The following is a 23,219-nucleotide window of genomic DNA, read 5'->3' as shown; positions in this document are numbered from 1 at the left end:
TTTAGCTGAAGTTCCATTTACTTTGACCGTTGTCTATGGCAAGGTTGGTGTTTTTCCATTTATTTATGTATTTGTGATAATTTTGCTTTTGGGGTTATAGGCTTGGGAGTGATCGATGATTTCAGAAGTCTTAGTTTGTTGGGTTCTTAATTTTTTTTCCCTGGTTTTGGCTAGCCGCTAAATTGGAGGAAACCCTAGGAATGGTGGGGGAAATTTTGAATTACGTGGGGCTTGTGATTCTGGCCCTTTGAAGTTGACAAATGGGTGTGAACTTAATTTTGTTGGGGAATTTTTCCAGGTAAGGGTGGTGATACATTTTATTTCAATTTTCTCTATAACCTATTGTAGCCAATTCAGATATGAAAATCCATACTTTCACGTGGGGTGGGGATAGATTTGATATGGTTATATGCCTTCTGTGTTTTTGTGCAGTTTTATTGGTATTGATTTTGAACTGGGCTGATAAAACATGCTTTTAGTACACAATGTTGGATTTGGCACAATTGCTTTGATGGGTGGGGCTTTCAGTTGGTATCATTTATTATGATTTTTTTATAAATTGGCTGATGATTCTATTATTGTAAAATTTAATACGTGTGCGCTTCAAATTATCTTCCTTTTATGGTGAATTTAAGATATTCATGGTCGATGCTTGCATTTGTTAGTCACTGTTTTTTTCCACTCTTCTTCCGCAACTGAGCTTTATATGATGAGGAGGAAAAGATATCATGTTTCTTGATGATTAGTAATTGAAGTATCAAGCTTCAAGCCTTGTGTTTTATAATTTTTCTTCTTCAGAATTGGCATATCGTCTGTTATGGCTCTTGTAAAGCTCATTTGGATATTTGCTAATGTGAATTTATCATGTGCTAGCTCACTTTGGCGAATTTTGTAATTTGGCTTTGACAAGATGCTGCCTTCCGGGCCAACGACACGATCAAACTCTTCAATTTTGGGATCGCAAGGAGGTTCGGTGCATCCACAATCAACATTCTCTTCTCTCATATCACCGCAATCTCAATATAGCATGAGTTTGCTTGGAACAAGTAATCCCAACATGTCCTCTCTTCTCAACCAAAATTTTGGTAATGGGGCAAATACTGGGCTCTCTGGTTTGGGTGACTTCCAACGCGGTAGTGTTGACAACACAGCCGAGTCTGTAGCAAGTGACTTTAGTTTGACTCTCCAAGGTCAAAACCAGCAGTTTGCAAACAATGCTGGAAACACTACATTGTTGGATCAACACCAATCTAATGTGCAACAATTTCAGCAGAAGAAGTTCCGGCGTGGTCAGCAGCTGATGCACCAGTTTCCTGTTTCGAACCTCCAAGTGCAGCAGCAACAGCCCCAGTTCCAATCACTTCAACGTGGGTCAGGGACAAAGCTACCGGTTAAGATGGAACCACAGGTGGTTAGCAATTCAATAGGTCCGCAGGAACAATTGCAGTCATTGAGGAATCTTGGTCCAAAGAAACTAGAGTCACAGAAGGACCAGATTGTTAGAGGCATGGGACCTGTTAAATTAGAGGACAGACATTCTGATCAAGCTGCGATTTTGAAGCAACGGATGCAGCAAGAACAATTTCTCCAACTGTCTAGACAGCCCTCGCAAGCTAGTGCTGCGCAGATGAATCTTTTGCAACAACAGCGCTTTTTTCAGCTTCAGCAACATCAGCAGCAACAACTTTTGAAGGCACTTCCTCAGCAACAGGCCCAACTACAGCAGAAACCACAAAATATGATTTCTAGATCTGTTGGGAGACCAACATATGAACCAGGAATGTGTGCTCGGCGTTTAACTCAATACACCTATCAGCAAAAACATAGACCTGATGTAAGTGTCCAAGAGGAGAAGCGTTTTTGTCATTTGGTTGCCTTTTCTGTGAATTACTAACTTGTTTATGGAGATGATACTCTTCTGTAGGACAATAATATTGAGTTCTGGCGGAAATTTGTGGCTGAGTTCTTTGATCCCAGTGCAAAGAAGAGATGGTGTGTTTCATTGTATGGCAATAGCCGCCAAACAAGTGGCATTTTCCCTCAGGTTTGCTCTCTGTGAGAATTAATTGATTTATGACTGAAGACTTTTTCTGCCACTCTTTACTCTTTTTTTTTACCTTTTTTTTTGTGATTGAGGGGTTGAAGCATGTGTCCTTTGTGGACCAATCTTCATGGGCTTTTATTGTTCCGTTTCATTTCTCCTTAGTGTTATCTGATGAATGTTTGTCGCTTATAAAAAATGGACAAAATTCATTCTTGAAGATTCACTCCCCTGCCATGAATAGTGATATTTTTATGTTTGCAAACATTGTGTCAGGGTTGGTCTTATTTTCAATGGAAATTGGCATTTCTTGCTAAAATCTATTTAATAGATGATCAAAGTCCCACCATGTGAGCTTACTTTCTTAGTGATATTAGAGAATTCTGGAGTTGAATTGCAGTGTTTGCAGGATACATGGCACTGTGAAATATGCAATCGGAAGCCTGGGCGTGGCTTTGGTATGTTCTTCTTTTTAATTGAACTGTTCGACATTTTCAGTTTTCAGGAGTGTTTACTTGACAGCTGAGTTTGATCTGTTAAATAATTAGAGATATTCCTTGTACCTTTTATGATCTTACTTGATATAGCTTAGCGCAAGTGCTGATGGCTTATTTAGTGTCAACTGAAAATACTTTTGCGTGGTTTGTTAATCAAATTTCAAGATGTTCTTTGATAAGATTGTGCATATTGGCAAACAAAATATAGCCAATGTCTTGTTGATTACTATCAAATGTTCAACTACGTACTAAGACATAGAGATCCATAGATTCTGAAGAGATGGTAATAAAGAAGAAGTAATCAAGATTGGTTATCAAGGAAAACAGATAAAAATGAGTGTTCTTCTTCATAACAAGTTCCTTTTACTTTTTTTTTTTGCTGGAAAATGAACCAGGACAAAAGGGATACTCTTGAGCTAAGCATAACATGATTTTTTTGTCTTTTTGAATGGAAAACGAGTTTGTTAAGATGATGAGTTTAATTCTGAAACAAGAGGGCATTTGTGGCTAAAGAACGGCCTTTTTTCGCTCTCTTTTTCAAGAATAATTGGAGTTTGCAATTTGTTGCAATCTCCAAAAACCAAAAGCTGCAGATTTTCGTGATGACGGGAGACTTTTCATTAAATAGAGAGTACGTAAGTATAGAAATCCTCTTCTTATATTGTTTGTATGTTTCCAGAGACAACTGTGGAGGTTCTTCCCAGGCTGTTCAAAATCAACTATGACAGTGGCACTTTGGAAGAGCTTCTCTATGTTGATATGCCCCGTGAATATCAGAATGAAGCTGGTCAAATTGTGCTCGACTATGCAAAGGCAGTGCAAGAAAGTGTTTTTGAAGACCTTCGTGTAGTACGGGATGGTCAACTTCGTATTGTTTTCTCCCCTGATCTGAAGGTTTACAATAAATTTACCTCTTTCTTGGGGTGCACCTTCTTGGTGCCTCTTTTATAAACATTTTTTTCTCAAAAAGTTAACATAAATCCTGTTCACTTATATCTGTTAGATTTGCTCTTGGGAGTTTTGTGCACGACGCCATGAGGAATTGATCCCTCGGAGATTGATAATACCTGAGGTGAATAATCCAGTGCTTCCATTATGTGATGTGAATTCTTGAGTTCTTTTGAATACCTAGCTGTCTTTCTGACCAGGATGTCAACCCTAAGTCAATTGTACCCTGAGGAGAATTTCTATTCAGTTAACATGACAGGTCAAAAATTCTGTAATGGATGTATCTTGGTGGCTTCCTGGCAGATAGTGCTTGATAAGTTTACGGACTAAGCATCCCTGTGTAATTTCGACACTGAAATTTATATTAGCTTACTTCTTACAGTAATCCGGGAAATACCTGAGGTCATAGGGAAATATCAGATTTGGTACTGTGAAAAGCAATTTGTCATCACGAAATGATGGTAATAAAGTCCCCATATTGATCTTTTAATGACGAAACTGTAAAGTGCTCTTTCGTTGTCTACAGAGCTGCCAAAACTGTACTCTTGCCCTGCATTGTATATATTCCTAGAATTAGTGTAAACCCTCTTACTATCATGGCTTCAGAGTCTGTTCTCATAAATTTCACGTCTTTTAAATACTTAATGAATTCAGAGATAGCACAAACATATCCAAATTTTAAAAGTTTTCTGAACTATTTAACTAGAATGAATCAATCTCTAGACTGTAGACAGAAAGATTTAAGATCTAGGGAATATTCATGATTTCTAGAGCATCTTTTATACGTGTGTATTTTTTTCATGCAGGCACAAGTGTGTGTGTGTGTGTGTGTTTGTTTGTTTAGGTGTATATTTACTCGTCAATGGGGCTAAGGAACAAGTTGTTCAAATTTTTTTATTTTCTCAGGTAAGTCAGCTAGGAGCTGTGGCGCAAAAGTACCAGGCTTCTGCTCAGAGAGCATCATCCAACTTACGTTCTCCGGATCTACAAACTAACTGTAATATGTGAGTTATTCTCTCAGGATTACTAGTTAGTTAGGTTGATGTTCATCCCTTTTCTTTTCATGTCTCCAATGTTTAAGTGCCATGTGAATCTTTAAATAGTTCACGGTGTCTTTCTGGCTCCTTTACCTTTTGAAATGCTGAACCTGATAAGTACTGTGCTTTTGAGTTTCTCGTCTTTTTTTTCATGAGCAATTGTGCATGCATGTGTCAGGCCTCTTGTTGTGTGCGTAGATATACTTTTGATGGACAAACAAACACAAACAGATAAGGTGGACGCATTGGTGGTTCTGTGACTTGGGAACCATATATGAGGTGCTTACTTGAGATTAGGTCATTTGTATTGTTCTTTGATATCCTATTGCTTGAAGGTTCACCCTCATGAGTGTTTTTAAACTTTCTTCGAGGCCTGTTGATTGAGTGTCTTACGCTATACCCTCTAGAAATGATCTTAAGATAATGAGTGATAATGCAATCTAGCCAACTGTAGTATGTGCTGATATTTAGTAGGATCATGAGCAAGAGCATCCAACATATTCGTGATGTCGAAACGGGCTTTAGTAAATGATGTTGACCAGATTGTTCTTTCGTTCATGGAAGAGTTGGATCTGGGGACGTCTGTCAATGTTATCTTTCTTTGCTATTTATGAGTTTTTTTTTTCTCTACTAACTTATTTCAATGTCAGTTGCGAGTTACTGTATCAGTGACTGTTACATCCAAAAATCCGCCATTATGTACACAATGTGGGGTCAAACAACCTTGTGATAATTACATTCTTGCACACCACCTCATGTTGTATTAGTTTTCTCTTTTCTCCCTGTCACCTTGCAAAGTACATATCCCATGTCATGCCTTGCATGGCACGATGATTAGTGAGCTTGTGTGGCATATTTATTTCAACTAATGATACTTGGTTTTCTTCTATTTATCATTCATAATATCCAGGTTTCTTGCATCTACGCGTCAATTAGTAAAAGCTTTGGAGATGCCTCTAGTAAACGATTTAGGATACACAAAGAGATATGTGCGTTGCCTCCAGGTATTGTGGAATGCAGCTTTCTAATTTTCCACTTGGCAATTCTGGATCTTTACTTTGATCTGTTAGTTTAGGGGATTACTTCAATGTCGTGGTCAAACGGCAATGATTGCAGTTTATCACAAAGTTTAGTAAATGACTATATTTTTTAGTAAGAAAGCCAGTACTCAAACATTTACTTTTTTTTTTTTTGTGAATAACATTTACTTTTCTTTAGGTGCAAATTGTAACTTAGCTCAAAATATAGAGACTAGGGACTTACATATTAGTAAAAATTCGAGAACTTTAGTAAAACTGCATTGTAATGGCATTATAAGCGATGGTGTTGACAATCCCGTTAGTTTGGCCTTTAGCGTTCAGATTGGTTGTCGATGCTCTGCTTGGTATGTTGGTCAATTCTTAAAAGCGCAGGTTTGAATGCAAAATTGATTACTGTCTACTTGGACATATCTGTTTGCGGTATTTGCCAGCTGCATTTTCTTAGGGGTATGTGCAAATGCCTGTTCTGCATCGGCCTTGTATTCCGAAATTTGTAGGCAACATGTCACCTTTGTGGACTGTTAGAATATGTGTAAAAAAAGGTGTGAAATGTCCCAAACCAACAAGTTAACTTGTTGGGTTGAATGACAAAGTAACTAATGTTAACATGGTATCGGAGCAGGAGGTCTTGGGTTCAAATCTTGACTTAGCAATTTAAACTCTCATTTATTATTGCTCAAAGTGTGGGCCTTTATTGTTGCCCTAGTGTTGGGCCTGGTTTGTTGTGCTCGTGTTGGGCCGTCGGAGTTAAAGAGCCACACGTGAGACGGAGTTATAATATATATAAAAAGGTGTGAAATGCCCCCAACCAACAAGTTAACTTATTGGGTTGAATGACAAAGTAATTAATCGTAACACGGAGAATGTATTAAGGGGGGCTTAGAGGATACTTTTATTCAGCAGTGGGGTGCAGATTACTTGTGGGGTTTTATCAAAGTTTGATTGACTAGTGGGAATCTTACAAGATATTTATTTCAATCTAAGGTCAATGCCTAAACATGTGGCCAGTGGTGCAACCTAGAGGTCACAGGTTCAATTCCTGGAATAGCATCTCCACATATTATGTGGGGTAAGGTCTGCATATGTCATTTCCTGTGTCCGACCCCGCCCACTGTTGGAACCTTGTACACGGGAGTTGTTTACCTAATGGCTAATGCCAATGCCTATATTGGATTAAGATATGGTTGCTGGATGGAGAGTGATTTTCCCTTTTTGTGATTTAATATCTGATTAATATGTATCAAATATAAAATAATGCACAACATTATGTTCTTTTTGTTTCTAACATTGCTGGTAACCAATGAGATACAGAAATAAATTCTTTTATATTTTAATATGAAATTTTAACTCAGTGGCTCAACTGTTGATTTAAACTCTTCCTTTACTTTTTGGCTTGGTGACTTGCAGATATCTGAGGTGGTTAATAGTATGAAGGACTTGATTGACTATAGCCGGGAGACGGGAAAAGGACCAATTGGTAAGCATTAAACATTTCTTTCCTTCCCCAATTCTTTTGTTGCATTTAGGTTTATTCAATAATTCATAGTTGTTTATAAACTTTTGTTATGGCAAAGACCTATCTTGTTAGCCTGTATGGGATCAAGACGGAGTTAGAGCCGGTGAAACTGAATGAAATGACGGTGTGACTAGTATGAGATTATTTTGTTCTATTTGATTAATAAAACTCTTCTGCATCTGACCTCTCCAAATAATCTTCACTCTCACCGCAAACCCCCTCTTGAGAGATTGATAACAAGAAAAGAAATGGAATAGAGGGAAATCGTCCTTTGCACTTCAAATTTCTCTAATTTTTCCCTTCCCTTATAAAGTTCAGTTTCCATTTTATTTGAGTTATGTACATGGTTGCTGATGATATATTACGAGTTCATTGTTGTCTTCTCCAGAAAGTCTGGCCAAGTTCCCTCGCAAAACCAGTAGAGCGTCTGGGCCGCTTGCTTCTGCTCAACCTGACGAAAAGCAGCAAAGTAGTGAACTGATCTTGAACAATGATCATCATTCTGCACAGGCAAGTACAATGCAACCTTCTACAAGCAGTGGCAATTCATATGGCACGGCATCAACCACAACTTCTGCGATTACAATTGCTGAGCTTCTACGTCAGAATTCAATGAATTCGTGTATTGAGAACCAGATGAACAATCCTAGTAGTTCTTATGTTGGGACCCCAGTTCAGATCCCATCTGCAGGGTCCTCGACTACTCTACCAGCCGCTCAGCTTAATGCCTCTTCTCCCTTCTCATCTTCTACTCCATCATCATCTAACAATCCGAACCAGATTTCACAAAATGCATCCACAGCATCAGCAACCACCAACCACATACACTCTAGAAGTTCAGCAGTACAGATCCCAGTTCAACAGTCATCTCAGATAAATGATTCAGATCCGAACGAATCCCCGAGCTCCTTGGAGAAATTGCTTCAAGAAATATTGAACTCCCCGCAATTTGGCGAAGCAGGCAATGCTGCCCCTTATAATCCTGCTGTGAATAATGCAAAGCGCTTGAAAAGGTGTACACAAGAAAGCGAAAATTTTCCTACCAGTGGCAATTGCTTAGGAGGCAACAGTACAGCCAATAATAGTTCTGGAATCATGGGTGGAGGATTTGGGAACTTGGGCGGTCAGAATGGTGCCTCTGCCACAAATGGCAGAATCGGAGCTACCATGGGAAGTAATCTTGTGTCTCTGGCTGGTAGGGTAGGGATGTCATCAATCCATCAAGAGGCCATTATGAATAATCAGCAGCAGGAATTGGCTGATCGGTTCCTTAATGGCATTGGAGCAATGAATAACTTTAACAATCTCCAGTAGGATTGGAAATCTGCCTGAAGATGCTGATATACTTTCATGGTGGTTGCATGTCTACTCATGCCTTGTATTGCTAGCGACAACATGGCACGATCAAGGCGTGTGCCAGCAAAACCTGGACAAAGTTTGAATGCTCTCTTACTCATAGTTACAGGATGGTTTGAAGTAATTTTAGTGCATTGCTTAATTTTCATTTCAGATTCTCTGTATCTGAAGTGTACTTTTCTTGCTCAATTTATGAGTCAATTATCAATGAGTTGAGCTTTTGAGTTTTGACAAGTGTGGAGTGTTTGGAAATGGTTTTGGTTTTTTGCTTTCAAAAACTGATTTTAAGATTAGATTTTGAAAACAATTTTAGGAAATAATGATGAAAATAAAATTCATTTGGTAGAGGATTATGTACGGAGAAAGCGGAAAGATGAAAGAGAAAACATGAAATAATTTTACAAAACTTCAAATAACAATTTTGGTTTTTTGGTTTTTAAAAACCAAAAACAGTTTTCAATTTTACAAAACAATTTTTAAAAACACCCACCCAAATGAATTTTTAATCCCATTTGAATTTTTAACAACAGAAAACCATAACCAAATAGGCCCAAAATTCTGTCTTAAATTTCTTTTATTTGTACCATAAGTTTGTTCCACCATATTATGTTCAAGATTTCCTTGGACTAAACATTTCTGGAAATGTGAATGGTCCAACGGATCATCGCTGCCAACAATTAGCTAGTCTATGGACCTTGATCATAGTGAACAGTTTTTTTTTTTAAATGGAGAACGATAACATTTAAGTTTATTTTTTGAAGATAGATATAAATTTGAATCGTCAGATATGTGCACACCAAGTTTTTCACCTTATGATAAAAAAAAGTTAGTGTTAGGGATCAGTTGATTCTGTAATGATCAGTTATTTTATGGAGGGAAAATCGGAAAAGGAGATTTTGTTTTAATAAAAAAAACACCTTCTAACGTACGCATTCACCTGCGGGCGTATCTAGTAAAACTCAATTTCTTAAAATTTAAATTTAGTGTATTAAAAAAATAGCCCGATTTAAACAATAATAATTATTATTACCTCACACCTTCGTCCTCGTCTTCACCAACAATGAAGACTACCACCGCCTCCGCAACCGCCACCGGCGACTGCGTTGTCTCATACAGATTCAGGCGATCCAGTGACTTGCGCTTGTGTATGACAATCTTCGGGTTATCTATCACCTTTGTAAGCACAATTTGAAATTCAAAAATATCTTTTGTTTTATGAGTTTTGTGGTCAATTACGTAGTCCAGTCGCCATTTCCGTGTTTGTTTACCAAAAGCAAATTAGATAGTGATATCCGTGATCCTTGTGCAAAATTTGGGGGTTTTATCTACGAAGCCTGATTTTTGACGCTCTACAGTGGTCGTTGAAATCAAATTAGTGAAGAGGAGCTTTGTAATCAAAATTAATGTTGTTGATGATGGTTGTGGGGGGTGTCTAGGGTTTATGTTTGGTTGAGAGTCTACTTGGTGCTTGGATTGCTATAGAATTAGGGTTTTCTAGGATTGTTTATTGATTTGGGGAGTGAATTGGGGCTGTATGATGGTAGATTGACTTTAAAAAATGGTACGAATTCTTGGACTGAGAGTCGGAGAATCGGACGAGTCCCCTCGCGAGATCACTGCTTCACGGACCCACCTCACCAGTCAGTCCTGTGAGAATGGGTGGCTCATCCGGTTTTTCGACTCTTCCTTTTTCTGTGAGTGGATTGCTGTGAGCTACCTGTACAAGCATGAGCATGCTGGGGTACGTGACTATCTATGTAATCGAATGTATACCCTGCCCTTGTTGGGCATTGAGAGCTACCTTTTCCAGATTTGTTACATGATGGTCCACAAGCCAAGCCCATCCTTGGACAAATTTGTGATTGATATTTGTTCAAAGTCGCTTAAAATAGCGTTGAAGGTGCAGTGGTTTTTGATGGCGGAGCTTGAGGATAATGATGACAATGAGGGCATTAGTAGGATTCAAGAGAAGTGTCAAATTGCTGCAACTTTGATGGGTGAATGGCCTCCTCTTGTACGTTCCCCCAATGATTCTTTCAGTCCTGGAAGTAAGAGTCAGGTTTTGAGTAGGATATTGTCTTCAAAACAGCGGCTTCTGTCGTTAACATCTTCACCGCCCACACAGAAATCATTGTCATTCTCACCATCATCTGGGAACAATTTGCATGAAGATGCTAGCCCGCTATCACCGGAAGAGAATAAGATCTTTAAGAAGTTTATTCCTGGTCCAAAAGTGAGGGATGCATTGTTGTTTAGGAAGTCAGTAGGGAAAGACGATGATGAGATTGAGAAGGATGGGTTTTTCAAGAGGCTACTGAGGGACAGCAGAGGTGAGGATGAGGAGCCAAGCTCGAGCACGGAGGGTTTTTTTAAGAGGCTTTTGAGGGATAGTAGAGGTGAGGATGAGGAGTTAACATCAAGCTCAGAAGGGTTTTTTAAAAGGTTGTTTCGTGACAGCAAGAGTGATTCTGATGACAAATCTGTCTCCAAGTCAGTAAATGATGATGAGAAAGATGGATTTTTTAGGAAGTTATTTAAGGAAAAATTTGAGGAGAAGAAGGATTGGAATGGGAGGAATGAGGATGATGAAGTGACGCTGGAAGAGAAAATTTTGAAATCTGCTGAGGATGATGAAAAAGTGGGTTTTTTTCGGAAATTGTTCAAGGATAAATTTGAGGACAAGAAGGATGGAAATGATAGAAATGAGGTGAATGGAGAGGAAGAAGAATCTTCAGACTTTTCTTTGTTCCGGAGATTGTTTCGCGTGCATCCTGAAGATGCAAAAACTCCCAAGGCAAACGAAAACAGCAACAGTGGTGGCTTTTTTGAAAGCAGTCCTGGGACAGAGAATTTTTTTCGCAAACTGTTTAGAGATCGTGATCGTTCAGTTGAGGACTCAGAACTTTTTGGTTCAAAGACGCATAAAGAGGTCTGTTCATATTTAGTTCTTGGTTGATATAATAAATATTAATATTCACCTTCGCTTTGTTCTCACTTATTTTTAACATATTGTACTTATTCTAGTACTATTTGTAATTATATCTTTTTTTATGGGTGCATCTCATTAGCTTGCTTGATATTAACATTGGTGGTCAGCATTTCTCTAATTTTGAACTTGTATGTGGGATTTTTTTGTCTTTGGACATTTGCTACTTACTTTGTGCTCAATTCTTTTGACATTCTTCTTTTAACACTAATTCCTACTTCTAGCTCAGGTACGTATTCTCATTATTATAAATAATGGATATCATAACCCATATCCCTTGATAGTTAAAAGAAGGTTATGTAGGTTTTCTTCAGGAGTTAAACATGAGGACGAATTTTGATTTGTGATAATTTGATCAAGTGATAGTTCACATGACCGATCTAGCTGTGTGGTGTAGAAGAAGCCTATGTTTCATGGGGAATTAAACATGCTTCTGTTGATTTTTTTTGTGTTTCTATTGTTTGACAACGTATTCTTTCTTTAGAGAAATCAATATGCACCTCTCATACCCTAATTGATTTTACTCATTTAAATGTGTAGAAGCGTCCTGGTTCTCTGAAGCAACAAAATGACAAGTCCAATGCCAAGCCCCCACTAGCTAATTACACCCCATCACAATTAAGAAAAGGGGCTTATCATGAGTCCTTGGACTTTGTGCAGTCATTATGTGAGACGTCATATGGATTAGTGGATGTGTTTCCCGTTGAAGACCGCAAGAGTGCTCTTCATGAGGTTGTTTATGGTTTTTTGGATGTACATGATATCATTATATACATATAATATATAAGTATACTTGCTGTTTTAAAAATATATATGCATACATATATATATCTATACGTGTGATATTTAGCCTTAAGTTTCTGACACTTGTATTATCTTTGTTGTTTTCTTCTTCTAGTCTCTTGCAGAGATCAATTTGTATCTTACTGAGGCTCAAACGAGAGGAGGTATCCATTTTGTTCATCATGCATTTGAGCAGAGATGTAAAGGCACCCATTTATCATACGTGATCTGTGATGTTAAAATATCAGTTCTGTTGATGCTCTTTAGAGGATTCAAAATGTTATAATAATTTGATTAGGTGTAGACAATGATTTGGTTTTGATGTTTTAAAATTCATTTTAGACATCAGTAGTAACAGCGTTTTAACTGCTGTATACATAGGTCATACGTATTTGAATGTTGCTGATATTGTTTTAGGAGTTTGCTTTCCTATGGGAAAAGGCATGTATCGTGTCGTTCATATCCCTGAAGATGAAGCTGTTCTTTTGAATTCTAGGGAAAAGGCACCTTACATGATATGCATCGAGGTTTTGAAAAGTGAGATGCCAAGGTAATGATAGGGTTGGTAGAAGATAATGCTGTTTCCTTTCAGACAATTGTTTGCTCTTATTCAGTTTATGTAAGGGATGGGCCACTATATGTAACTTTCATGAAAAAGTGTTTCAGCAATACGAAGGACATGCTTGGTTCTCAAAAGCTTTCAAGTGGAGGAATTCCTCTAGCAAATGGAGATGCATTATTGCCTAAACCACCTCCATGGGCCTATCCTCTGTGGACTGCTCAGGAGGTTTATCGGAATAGCAATGACAGGATGTCTAGATCTACGGCTCAAGCAATTGGCCAGGCAATGTCTCATAAGGAAAAAGTAAAATTTGTCAGTGTTAGTCTTTCTGTGGGCAACCGATCATCTACCAAATCAAAGAGTAGTGTCGTAACTGAGTTGCACTTTGGCATCAATTCTGGAAATTGGCGATCTGCTTCAGTTCCTGCAGAAATTACATCAAACTGTTGTAAATGCCCAGAGGGTGGAAGCCCTGCATCAGATGCAGTAAGTGATTTAGAGTGGGTAAGGGTAGTACTGACAGCAGATCCTGGAGTTAAGATGGATGATGTTGAGGATCAAGGGCCACTACGTCGGAAGGAACATCGCCGTGTCCCTAGTACAATTGCCATAGAAGAAATAAAGGTGGGTCTTTAATGGAGCATTTATGATGCTACTGTTGTCTGTCATCTTTTATGATGCTACTGTTAATCTTTTATCCAAACTGCAAAGTTGTGGTAATTTTCTATCCACCTTTATGGTTCCAGTAGTTCAAAAGCTTTTGGTTGCAAAGTTTCTCTCAAAGAAGGTAGTCATTTTTTTTTCCCTTTTAACACTTTAATCTAACTTAGAAAAATTCTCTATATCAAGACTCTTAGCATTTGGTTATCAAAATGTTGCACTCATAATCCTTGTAATAGCTTAGAAGTAAGGGATATATCCAGAGTCCTTTAATTTATGCATGGTGGGCATCCCCTTGATACTGTTTAATATCTTTTTCTTGAATTTAAAAAATAAAATCCCTGAAAAAACCTTTATCTATGCCATTTTGTGTAGCTTTTCAAATTGTATGTAGGGGCAAACCGGAATCAGGGGACAGGATCAAAGGGTTGTGGGATTCAACTAGGATCCTGTATCTAAGGCCATGTGCATAACTACCGGAAATGCTGCTTTACTGATCTCTTGAACTCTTTTATAGGTTTGGTATTTGCAATTTTTTTCATTTAATACTAAGAAAGAGCAATGACCATGATAATTTAGTGATAAGTTGGTGTGGAATTGGTTGAAATTGAGGCAGTATTACCTTGAAAAAATACAAGGGAGAAGTTGATTGTCAAAATGATAATTGTTAGGCAGGATTATGTGAGTTTCTTTCCAGACTAGGAATGCCTAAGAATATTTTTTTGCATCGCTGGTGCACACTTACTTTGTTATCATCTGATTTAACCTATACCATTCAGAAAAAGAAAAAAGGATGTCATTTCTTTGCATTATTAGATGTGAAATTTGAGTAAATATTTTCGTTATGTTGACATTTTTTGCACATTCTCCTTGTTCGTGTCTAATTGTTGGAGTCTTGGTCTGTTTTGATGATGTTAATTAACTTAATTTTTATTTGCTTTCCGCAGGCTGCTGCTGCTAAAGGTGAAGCACCTCCGGGACTCCCTCTTAAAGGAGCTGGTCAGGATTCATCAGATGCTCAACCAAGGGTGATCTTTTCAGAAACAAATATTTGTCATTTATTCATGCTAGTTATATAGTGTTGGATCTGAAATTCTTTTTGTTTTCCAACAGGGTAATGGTGGTATCCCCAAGCCCACTGATGCTTTGTCTGGTGAGATTTGGGAGGTTAAGAAAGAGAGGATACGCCGAGCTTCGGTGCATGGAAAGTTACCTGGTTGGGACTTACGCTCTGTAAGTTCTCTACTTGTGTATACATAAAACTGTGTGTCATCATCATCAAAGCATTTATCCCAAAAGTTTGGGGTCGGCTAACTAGTGTCCTTAGACTTGCCGATCTGAAGAATCATGGACTCGATAGTTGAAAAGTAATAGTGCTTCTTTGGTAGCTTTCGAATGCTTGGCGTATGAATGCATCTTTGGCCTAAGCTGAAAAAAAAAGAGCAAATAATATTACTGTTCTGATTTCGTGTTATGATTTTCTCTTGTCGACTAAAGTGTATAATTTGTTGCATGATCTTCGTAGAAGGGTGTCAGCGTTGGCAGTTTCTAAAATGTTTAAGCTTTTGGAGTAAATTGTAAATTAGCATGATGTGTGTTGTTGCTACCTCGTCTTAGTGCATCGTGTGTCACTATCTTAGTTTTAATAGTCTGCACCATTTTCATGCGTATAAGGCTCACCTAGATCTGCTTTCCATAGGTGATCTAAAATATATTGACTGCTAAAATTACTTGGTGCTATCAGGGTGCTTCGTTATATATGCACTGTTCCTTTTTCTTTTTTTGATATGTTATATTATATGCTGTATTTAGTTGTAATGGAAATGTTTCGTTGCTTCTAATGTAGGCTATCGTGAAGAGTGGCGATGATTGTAGGCAGGAGCATCTTGCTGTGCAACTTATCTCACACTTCTATGGTATGGTATTCTTTTTCTTTTTGGTTTGTCATTGTCATGTTTCTGTCTCCCTCTTATTTATGAAGGGGGAATCAGTTATTCAGCTAGATATTTTCATTTTCCTTTGGTTTTCCACTAAATGCTTAAGTAGTGGCCCTGCTTAAGATTCATTTTTCCCACTTTATGGCTCATGCTTTCAGTGAAATTGAGCAGATTGAGTGATGTATGAAGTAGTTCTTTCGCTTCTCATTGTTATTACTGATAGTCTTACTGTTTATCTTCCATTTATGCTTGGAATTGGTCGCTGCACCCATTAATTGAATGGTGGATTTTTGCAGCTCTTTAGATTCATATTTTTTAACCATGTTTATTCTTTTAATTTGACAATGTAATGAAGCAAAACAATCAAATTTATACATGCCCATCTGAACAGTTATCAAATGCCTGTAGTCCATTTATTTGTCAAATTTAGTAGCCGTCATTCTGTCATTGTTAGTCATGGTGTTACCATTTGTAGCGCACTTGTCCGATCCCCATTTAAATGAAGTAGTTGGTATGTTCTTTTCCTTTCCTTTCCTTTCCTTTGTTTTTTTTTTTTCCTTTTGCTGCTTTGATTTTCTTCCCAAATGAGGAAGTGCAGAGGAGTTGTTCCTACTCTAGCATTCTATTGTGGATTGTTCCCGATCATCAGGAATTACAGTGCAGTTGGATAAATTTATTTTGGTGTCTGCTAATTTTATGAAAAAACTAGCAAGAAATGATTGCAATCCCTCACCCTTCCTTTACACTTTCTTTCCTCTTCACTTCACCCAACTTTTGCTAATATATAACTAGCACTGGTTGAGATACATTGTGCTAGGAAATTCATACCACTACAGAGGGATGCTATCTCTCTCATTCTCTCAGGGGAAAAAAAAACATCGTGTGTAAGTGGTAGGAATTTTCGAGTGTAATATTTTTGTGGGACCTTTGACTGCTGCAGGTTAATCACTTTCAATTTTAGTGCTGCTTACATTTGCATTTTATGGTGATTGAAATGGATTTCAAACTGTTAAGATTAGTTACTTTGCCATTCAATCCAATAAGTTAACTTGTTGGGCTGTGACCTTTCACATCATTTATACAATTATTTCATATTCTAACACTCCCCCTCACGTGTGGGCTGGACAATCCAACAACCCAACACGTGTACAACAAACGTGGCCCAACACTAGGGGCTCTCACAAAGGCCCACACTTGGGGCAATAACAAATGGGGGGTTTTATTGTTTTAAATTGCAGGAGCTAAGATTTGAACCCAAGACCTCCTTCTCCGATACCATATTAAGATTAGTTACTTTGCCATTCAACCCAATAAGTTAACTTGTTGGGGTGGGGCGTTTCACATCATTTATACCATATTCTAACACAAACCAGTCCCTCCGCCTACCCTGATCTGCTTACATTTGCATTTTATGGTGAATGAAATGGGTTTCAAACCATTCCCTCCACCTACCCTGATCGTACCGTAAAAATAAATAAATAGTCAGGAATATCCTTCGTATTACCAAACCAAATTCTAAAATCATGGTGGTACTAGATTGTTCTTTGGAATTTTATTTTGTCTGCTTTTGTTCTTTAATCTACTGAAGCTTATAGTGATTGGAATGACTCAGATATATTCCAAGAAGCTGGTCTGCCTCTCTGGTTACGTCCTTATGAAGTTTTGTGCACTTCTTCTTACACAGCTCTCATTGAAACAATTCCAGACACGGTGAGTATGTGCATCTTTATTCGAGATGAGAAATACTTATAAATGTACTCACAGTATTATTGTGACTATTTTTCAGGCTTCACTTCATTCTATCAAAAGTAGATATCCAAACATCAGCAGTTTACGTGACTTTTTCATTGCCAAGTATCAAGAAAATTCTCCGAGTTTTAAGCTTGCACAGGTAGTCGATGTTTCAAATTTTTAATTCTCCAGAGGGTACTGAATTCCTTATTTCTACTTTTACTTGCTGTTTTAGAGGGCGTGATTTGTGATATAGCTATAGAACCAATATTCACTTGTATTTATTTTTTAATCTTTTTAAGGTTTCTAATTAGTTTTTGCATATGCAAGTGCACTGGTGGGGTGTCTTTTTCAGTCTCAATATTTTTATTTATATTGTTATTTTTCTTTATTTTTTCAATAAAGCTGTTTGCAACTTTGCATGTTGTCATGTTGAATGTTTCTGGTAATTTAAAGAAATTGAATATAGTAGGCGGCAAGATAAAGTGAAGAGAAGGTAGAGGCATTTCTTCTGTCATAAGTACATTGGGCATTTGTTTTTGATAAGCACATATGTTTCAAAGATTAAGTGAGTTCTGCGCATCCACATATTTTGCAACTTCTTAATATTGTAGAATCAGGTCATCGTTGAATGGTAGGGCACATCCTAATTTGAAACGCAAAGGTCATAAATTGTTTCCGCTGTTATTTTGAATGACTCTTAACATATTTGATCTACCCATTCTCAAATCTAATTGCAAGAACATTACACAATTTTTTAATGCACATTCCTCACTGCCCTTGATTATCAGAGTTCTCATATGTTCTTTCAATGCCCTTGTGGTGCACGGTCATCCTAAGACATCTAAATATTTGCAACGAGTTGTGCAATCTGGGACTGCACCTTGGCATTGACTTCCACCCAGCCCTCACCCAATTCATGACGTTCCAGGGCTGAAGCCTTAACAGGAGCTCGGGTTGAGAATACTCCTCCCTATGTTACATCAGATTAGTGATCATCATCGTCCAAGCCTTGCCCCAAACTGTCACTCCCATTTTTTTGTTGGTTGTTCCGCTACATGAATACATGAAAGAAATCAATGAATTCATGTCCTTTTCTTGCTAATTTTAGCCATGTCTGTTTAGGTCTTACTCTTCTATCATTACTATCTCCTACATGAATTCTCACAATTATTCTCACCACCACACTACTATCTCTATCTTGTACATGTACATACCATCTGAAATGGTTTTTATGCATCTTTTCTTCGATTGACACTGCTCCTACTTTATATTTAATAATCTCATTTCTTTATCATATGTCTCCCATATGGGCCACACATCCAACACAACATGACTGATTAGTGAGATAGCATAAAATTTACAAATTGCAATTTTGTAAACCATTTGTCAATGTCTTCCCTGTTATTACCTAAATTTGTGAAACATTAACCAATAGCTTCCGTTAAGTTGGATAATTGCTTGTTCAAGTTAATTTTGGAATACCGCACCGCAAGTTTTCTGGGTGTGTTGGTGTCATCAAATTGGGAGCTTCAGCTGTGGTTTCATTTTTTAAGTTTGTAAATATGTGTGTAAGATCGCCTTGCCCCCTCATTTATAAATCATGTTTTCTCTGGTGCTTTGTTATACTTGTTTGACTGAAACAAAATCATTTACCTTTTCCTTTCCAAATGCTTATGTTTGCCTAACGTGCTATCTTTTGTGTGCTTCATGTGTACTTGGGCTGTAATATGTTCTTATACTTGTGTGGTTCCAGCATTTATTGTTTTTATTTATTTCTGGAAAGGGGCAATGATTCAGGCACATTGATGTTTTTCCGGAATAAATGAAGAAGGTTTTCAGTATATAAGATTCTTTATTTATCTCTTTTTTCTGTGGTTGTAGTTAAAATTTGTACTTTTCTGGTTCTGAATGAGTTAACTCTTTTGCAGAGAAATTTTGTTGAGAGTATGGCTGGATATTCTCTTGTGTGTTATATTCTGCAGGTATGTTTCTTTTTTGTTCCTCAACCTCTCTCTCCATCTCTGTTTCTGTGATATACAGATACAAGTTAACTGCATCTACATGTGTTCCTAAGTACCTTTCTTCCGGTGAATTGCGTGTAAGTTAAAGCATCCTCTCCAGTGAAATTTTGCTTGTAGGGACTCCATATTTGGTGCTGTCTACCAATGGGTCGATTGTAAAGTATTGTTTTGAACCTACCTATATGTGAAACCGGCCTTATTATTTGTGGTCTAGAATGTCAATCACACTCTTTTTAATATCAAGCGCTTGTTGTCGTGTTGAAAATTTTTGTTATTGGATTTTGGAGTTTCTTGGAGTGCATGCCTGATTGATAGTCTGCTATGTTTTTGCTTCTAACATAACTGACTGTTATTTAATTAGGTGAAGGATCGGCATAATGGGAACCTTTTAATGGATGAAGAAGGGCATATTATACATATTGATTTTGGCTTCATGCTCTCAAATTCTCCCGGTGGTGTAAATTTTGAAAGTGCACCCTTCAAATTGACACGGGAACTTCTCGAGGTACAATGGAGCATTTTTTTCTACGATGAATTTCCCTCCATTTTATGTGTTCAGTTTGCCCTTTTTATTAGGCCTCTTTAGCAGGTATTGGATTCTGCATATGTTCCTGAAATAACAGGAGTTTTCTTGGGTTCTTTTAGGTCATGGATTCTGATGCTGAGGGAGTTCCAAGCGAGTTCTTTGACTATTTTAAAGTACTGAACTACTGATGAAATGTCTTTTTTTAAAAATTTCAGTTCCTCTTTTTTTTTTTTTTTTTTAATAGCAGTTTTGGGATATTCTCATAATATTTTGCTCCTTTGTTTATGGCCTTTGTCTTGAAAATTCAGGTTCTCTGTATTCAAGGGTTTCTAACATGTCGCAAGCACGCAGAGCGCATTATTCTTCTTGTTGAGATGTTGCAGGTAACAATTTAATAGCCTTGTGGCCCCAATATTTTATTTTTTTACTTATAGATAAATGTTAGGTCACCAATCACGATCCTTGTGCTCACTCCATGATATGTTGGGCATATTTCTGACCCTTCAGGTCTCTTCATTCTACAATGACATTTTTCAGAGACTGTTGTTTGATAGGGTCTTGTACTTTTCTGGTTGCCTGTCCAAAGCTTTTGTCTTGCTTCTACTAGTTTTTGCCATGCTCATCTCTATGCTTAGCTTTAGGTAGAACTAAGTTATCTAAGAGGCTTTTTGCTCGCAGGGTTTCCTTTCAAGTCATCATGGCTCATTATGGGTTTGAAACTGTTATTACTGGAACATACTAACATAGCAACAGTGCATTTGTAGCTCTTGGGGCTAGAAATTAACCATTACGAGTAGAGTGAGTTCCTTCTTGGAGCCAAATTCTTCACTGCTAACATTTAGACAAACCTGTGTGACTGGTTTCTTTGGATAATGGATTTGGATGCTGTTATCCAGACTCCAGAAGTCCAGATTTATCATGGGTTAAAGTGGTAAATCCTCTAGGCTTCCATTTGGAAAGTTGGTTGTACTGTCTTATTGACAACTGTATGGTTAATCAACTCCCTACACTCTACAGTGTCTTGTGATAGGCAAAACCTCGAAAAAAATGTGGAAAGACGGGGGCTTTAATATGTGAGAGCAGTGGAAATGTTATGTTACAAGTGGGATATGTACAACTCGATATCTTTCTCATAGCATTTTGGGATCTTCCTCACAAATTTGATTCGTTAACTATAACTTTGAAAATTTGCAAAGATTCAAGGTCTAATTGGAAGGAAGACTGTTGGATTCAAAAGGTAAGATTTTCACATTTGGTCGGAAGCAGAAACAAAGGTTCTTATAGGGCTAAAAGCCTAAATCTATATGAAGCCCATAAAATTAAGGAAAGAAGAGATAGGTTCTGAGCACCACACCGACATGGCATGATATGTCGTTATCAGTCTATACACTTAGGATTGGAAATGTATCACCCTATCCCAGTAAAGAGATTCACTGTTGCTGAATTTTCTTAAACTGAGCTTTGCATGTAACATGTATGCTGTATGTTGACAGGCTTGTAAATAAACCGCAATACTTATACTATTGCAATTTTTGACTTCACTGTAACTCTTGCTGCAGTGACTCTGATAGATGACTTATAGTATTGCAATTTTTGGATCAGGATTCTGGTTTCCCATGCTTTAAAGGTGGCCCGCGGACAATTCAGAATCTGAGAAAAAGATTTCATTTAAGTTTGACTGAAGAGGTTTGATTTTAACTTACTAAATACTTATTCCTGAAAGAGTTCATCCCTATGATTTCTTGATATAATCTATTTGTGCTAGCAGCAATGTGTGTCCCTGGTACTTTCCCTGATAAGCACCAGCTTAGATGCATGGCGGACACGACAGTATGATTATTATCAGAGAGTTTTGAATGGAATATTATGATGTTGGGTTTTCTTGTCAATGGTTTTTCCCCCCCGAGAAAGCCAGCTACAGCAAATACATTTGATCCTACTTGCATGAAAATTGCCATGTTATAAAAAATGCCTGGTGCGCTACATGGCAGCATCAGAAGTATTGTTGGGGTGGAAACACAGAATCGTTGCCAGTTTGTGGCCTGTTTTCCCTGCGTGTTGAGGAATTTGTAATTATATCAGCGGAAATACTTGAATAGGAATTTAGCGGGCAAAATTCATTCTAGCTGGGTGTCCATTTTTTCTGTTCCCCCTTCTGTCATGTATTATAGGACGACTCTGCTGACTGGTGGTGAATTGCCTAATCCGAGTTGCCCAAAAGGAGATATAGAAAATTTCTGCATATGGTCGGCAACCACTGTACAGATTGTTCCATTTGGGACAGAAACTGGACATGAGAATGGCCCATTTTACTGGTATACTAATACCATGATTGATACTTTAACTGGTCGAAGTAAGCTTCATGGTTTTGTACATCTACGCTCTCGCTATGTTCAGTTGTTGGATGGGTTACTCTCTTTGCACATCAACCAGAATTGGGTTCTTCCATGGTTCCTTCTAGTGGTGTTGTATGGTGTGCATGTGCTATGTGGTCTTGAAATTGATCCTAATTTTTATTCTTAAGTGGGGAATTTGTTCATTTGAAATTGCTCGTGATGGCATTGGACTTCATTCATTTTGGGAGTAATAGCTTGTTTTTGGTTGTGTATTATGTTTTGAGTTCTTTGTTAGCCTGAGTCGTTGCCCAGCTTGTTTGAAAGTAGTCTCCAGTTTTGAAAATATTTGAATTTCGGTTTGATCAATAGTTTGAGCTAAATTAGTTTTTTTAAATCATATGGATTGCGGTCAAAACGTTAAAACATATAAATAAATACTACTAATATCATTGTGAGACCTTCATTCGTTGATTTCGACCAACGATTGAGATGGGAGACCTTCTATGGCTGGGCAAAGGGTGGATTAGGTCGAGCACACCTCGAGGAACACTTTGGTGACAACGGTTACTAGCGACTAGATCAACCCGTAGTATGTAACTTTCGGCTTGATTCTGGTACACTTTGGTGATGGTGGATACTAGCGGCTAGATCGGGGGTTCTTTTCTTGCGGTGGTATGTAACTTTCGGCTTGATTCTGGTCAAGAGTATAAAATTGTTGGTGGTCAAAGCTTATGGGATTTTGATCGTGGTGATATGGACTTCAATTAGGTGTGGGTGAGTTGTCGAAGACCATGGCCTAACAAAACAAGAGAGAACAATATTGTATGTGCGATCTGTAAATATTCTACTATACAATAAATATTTTACTATTAGAGAGTTCGTACAGGAGAACGGCTCTCTCTCTATATAAAACACTTCTCTCCTACGGACTTTGTTTACGGACCCTCAGTACTTCAACGATAGATGCGACACGTCATAATTCAAAAAATCAAAAGTATGGCCCCCACTTATATATATATATATATATCATGGTGGTGCTCAACTTCAAACTATTAGTTTAGTACCATGTATTTTGAAGAGAAAGTGGATACATCCAGGAAACCATAGATAGTAAGTTCGACTCAACAAATGAATACCAGTCGCTACTTACAGTAGTATATATTCCTTTCGCAGTTTCGCTTACCTATATATTTGTTGGAGGAGATCCAAGAAAAATAACGTTTAGGGTTTCAAAGTTGC

General features: G+C 37.7%; 1 protein-coding gene and 1 pseudogene across 2 annotated transcripts; both read left to right on the top strand.

Annotated features, from left to right (window-relative positions):
- Window positions 1–162: 162 nt before the first annotated feature.
- Window positions 163–8,411, top strand: LOC119991572 (annotated as a pseudogene).
- Window positions 8,412–9,441: 1,030 nt separating this feature from the next.
- Window positions 9,442–22,219, top strand: LOC119990654 (phosphatidylinositol 4-kinase beta 1-like). Of its 2 annotated transcripts, XM_038836664.1 has the most exons (16): window positions 9,443–11,364; window positions 11,962–12,153; window positions 12,320–12,368; window positions 12,622–12,754; window positions 12,871–13,390; window positions 14,374–14,454; window positions 14,540–14,659; window positions 15,273–15,342; window positions 16,976–17,073; window positions 17,150–17,254; window positions 19,026–19,079; window positions 19,480–19,623; window positions 19,764–19,817; window positions 19,953–20,027; window positions 21,247–21,330; window positions 21,413–22,219. In XM_038836664.1, the coding sequence occupies exons 1-16, from the start codon at window positions 9,994–9,996 to the stop codon at window positions 21,512–21,514; spliced, it is 3,252 nt and encodes a 1,083-aa protein (XP_038692592.1). In that variant the 5' UTR covers window positions 9,443–9,993; the 3' UTR covers window positions 21,515–22,219. The 2 variants fall into 2 exon arrangements, with proteins under 2 accessions (XP_038692593.1, XP_038692592.1); XM_038836665.1 differs by lacking the exons at window positions 19,480–19,623; window positions 19,764–19,817; window positions 19,953–20,027; window positions 21,247–21,330; window positions 21,413–22,219 and adding an exon at window positions 18,881–18,928 and having other exon boundaries at window positions 9,442–11,364; window positions 19,026–19,057.
- The last annotated feature ends 1,000 nt before the right edge of the window (window positions 22,220–23,219 follow it).

The sequence above is a fragment of the Tripterygium wilfordii genome, chromosome 22 (genome assembly GCF_013401445.1).
Source record: "Tripterygium wilfordii isolate XIE 37 chromosome 22, ASM1340144v1, whole genome shotgun sequence".
Classification (NCBI taxonomy): Eukaryota; Viridiplantae; Streptophyta; class Magnoliopsida; order Celastrales; family Celastraceae; genus Tripterygium; species Tripterygium wilfordii.
Note: the sequence above shows the minus strand (reverse complement) of the source record. Positions and strands in the feature narration are given on the sequence as shown.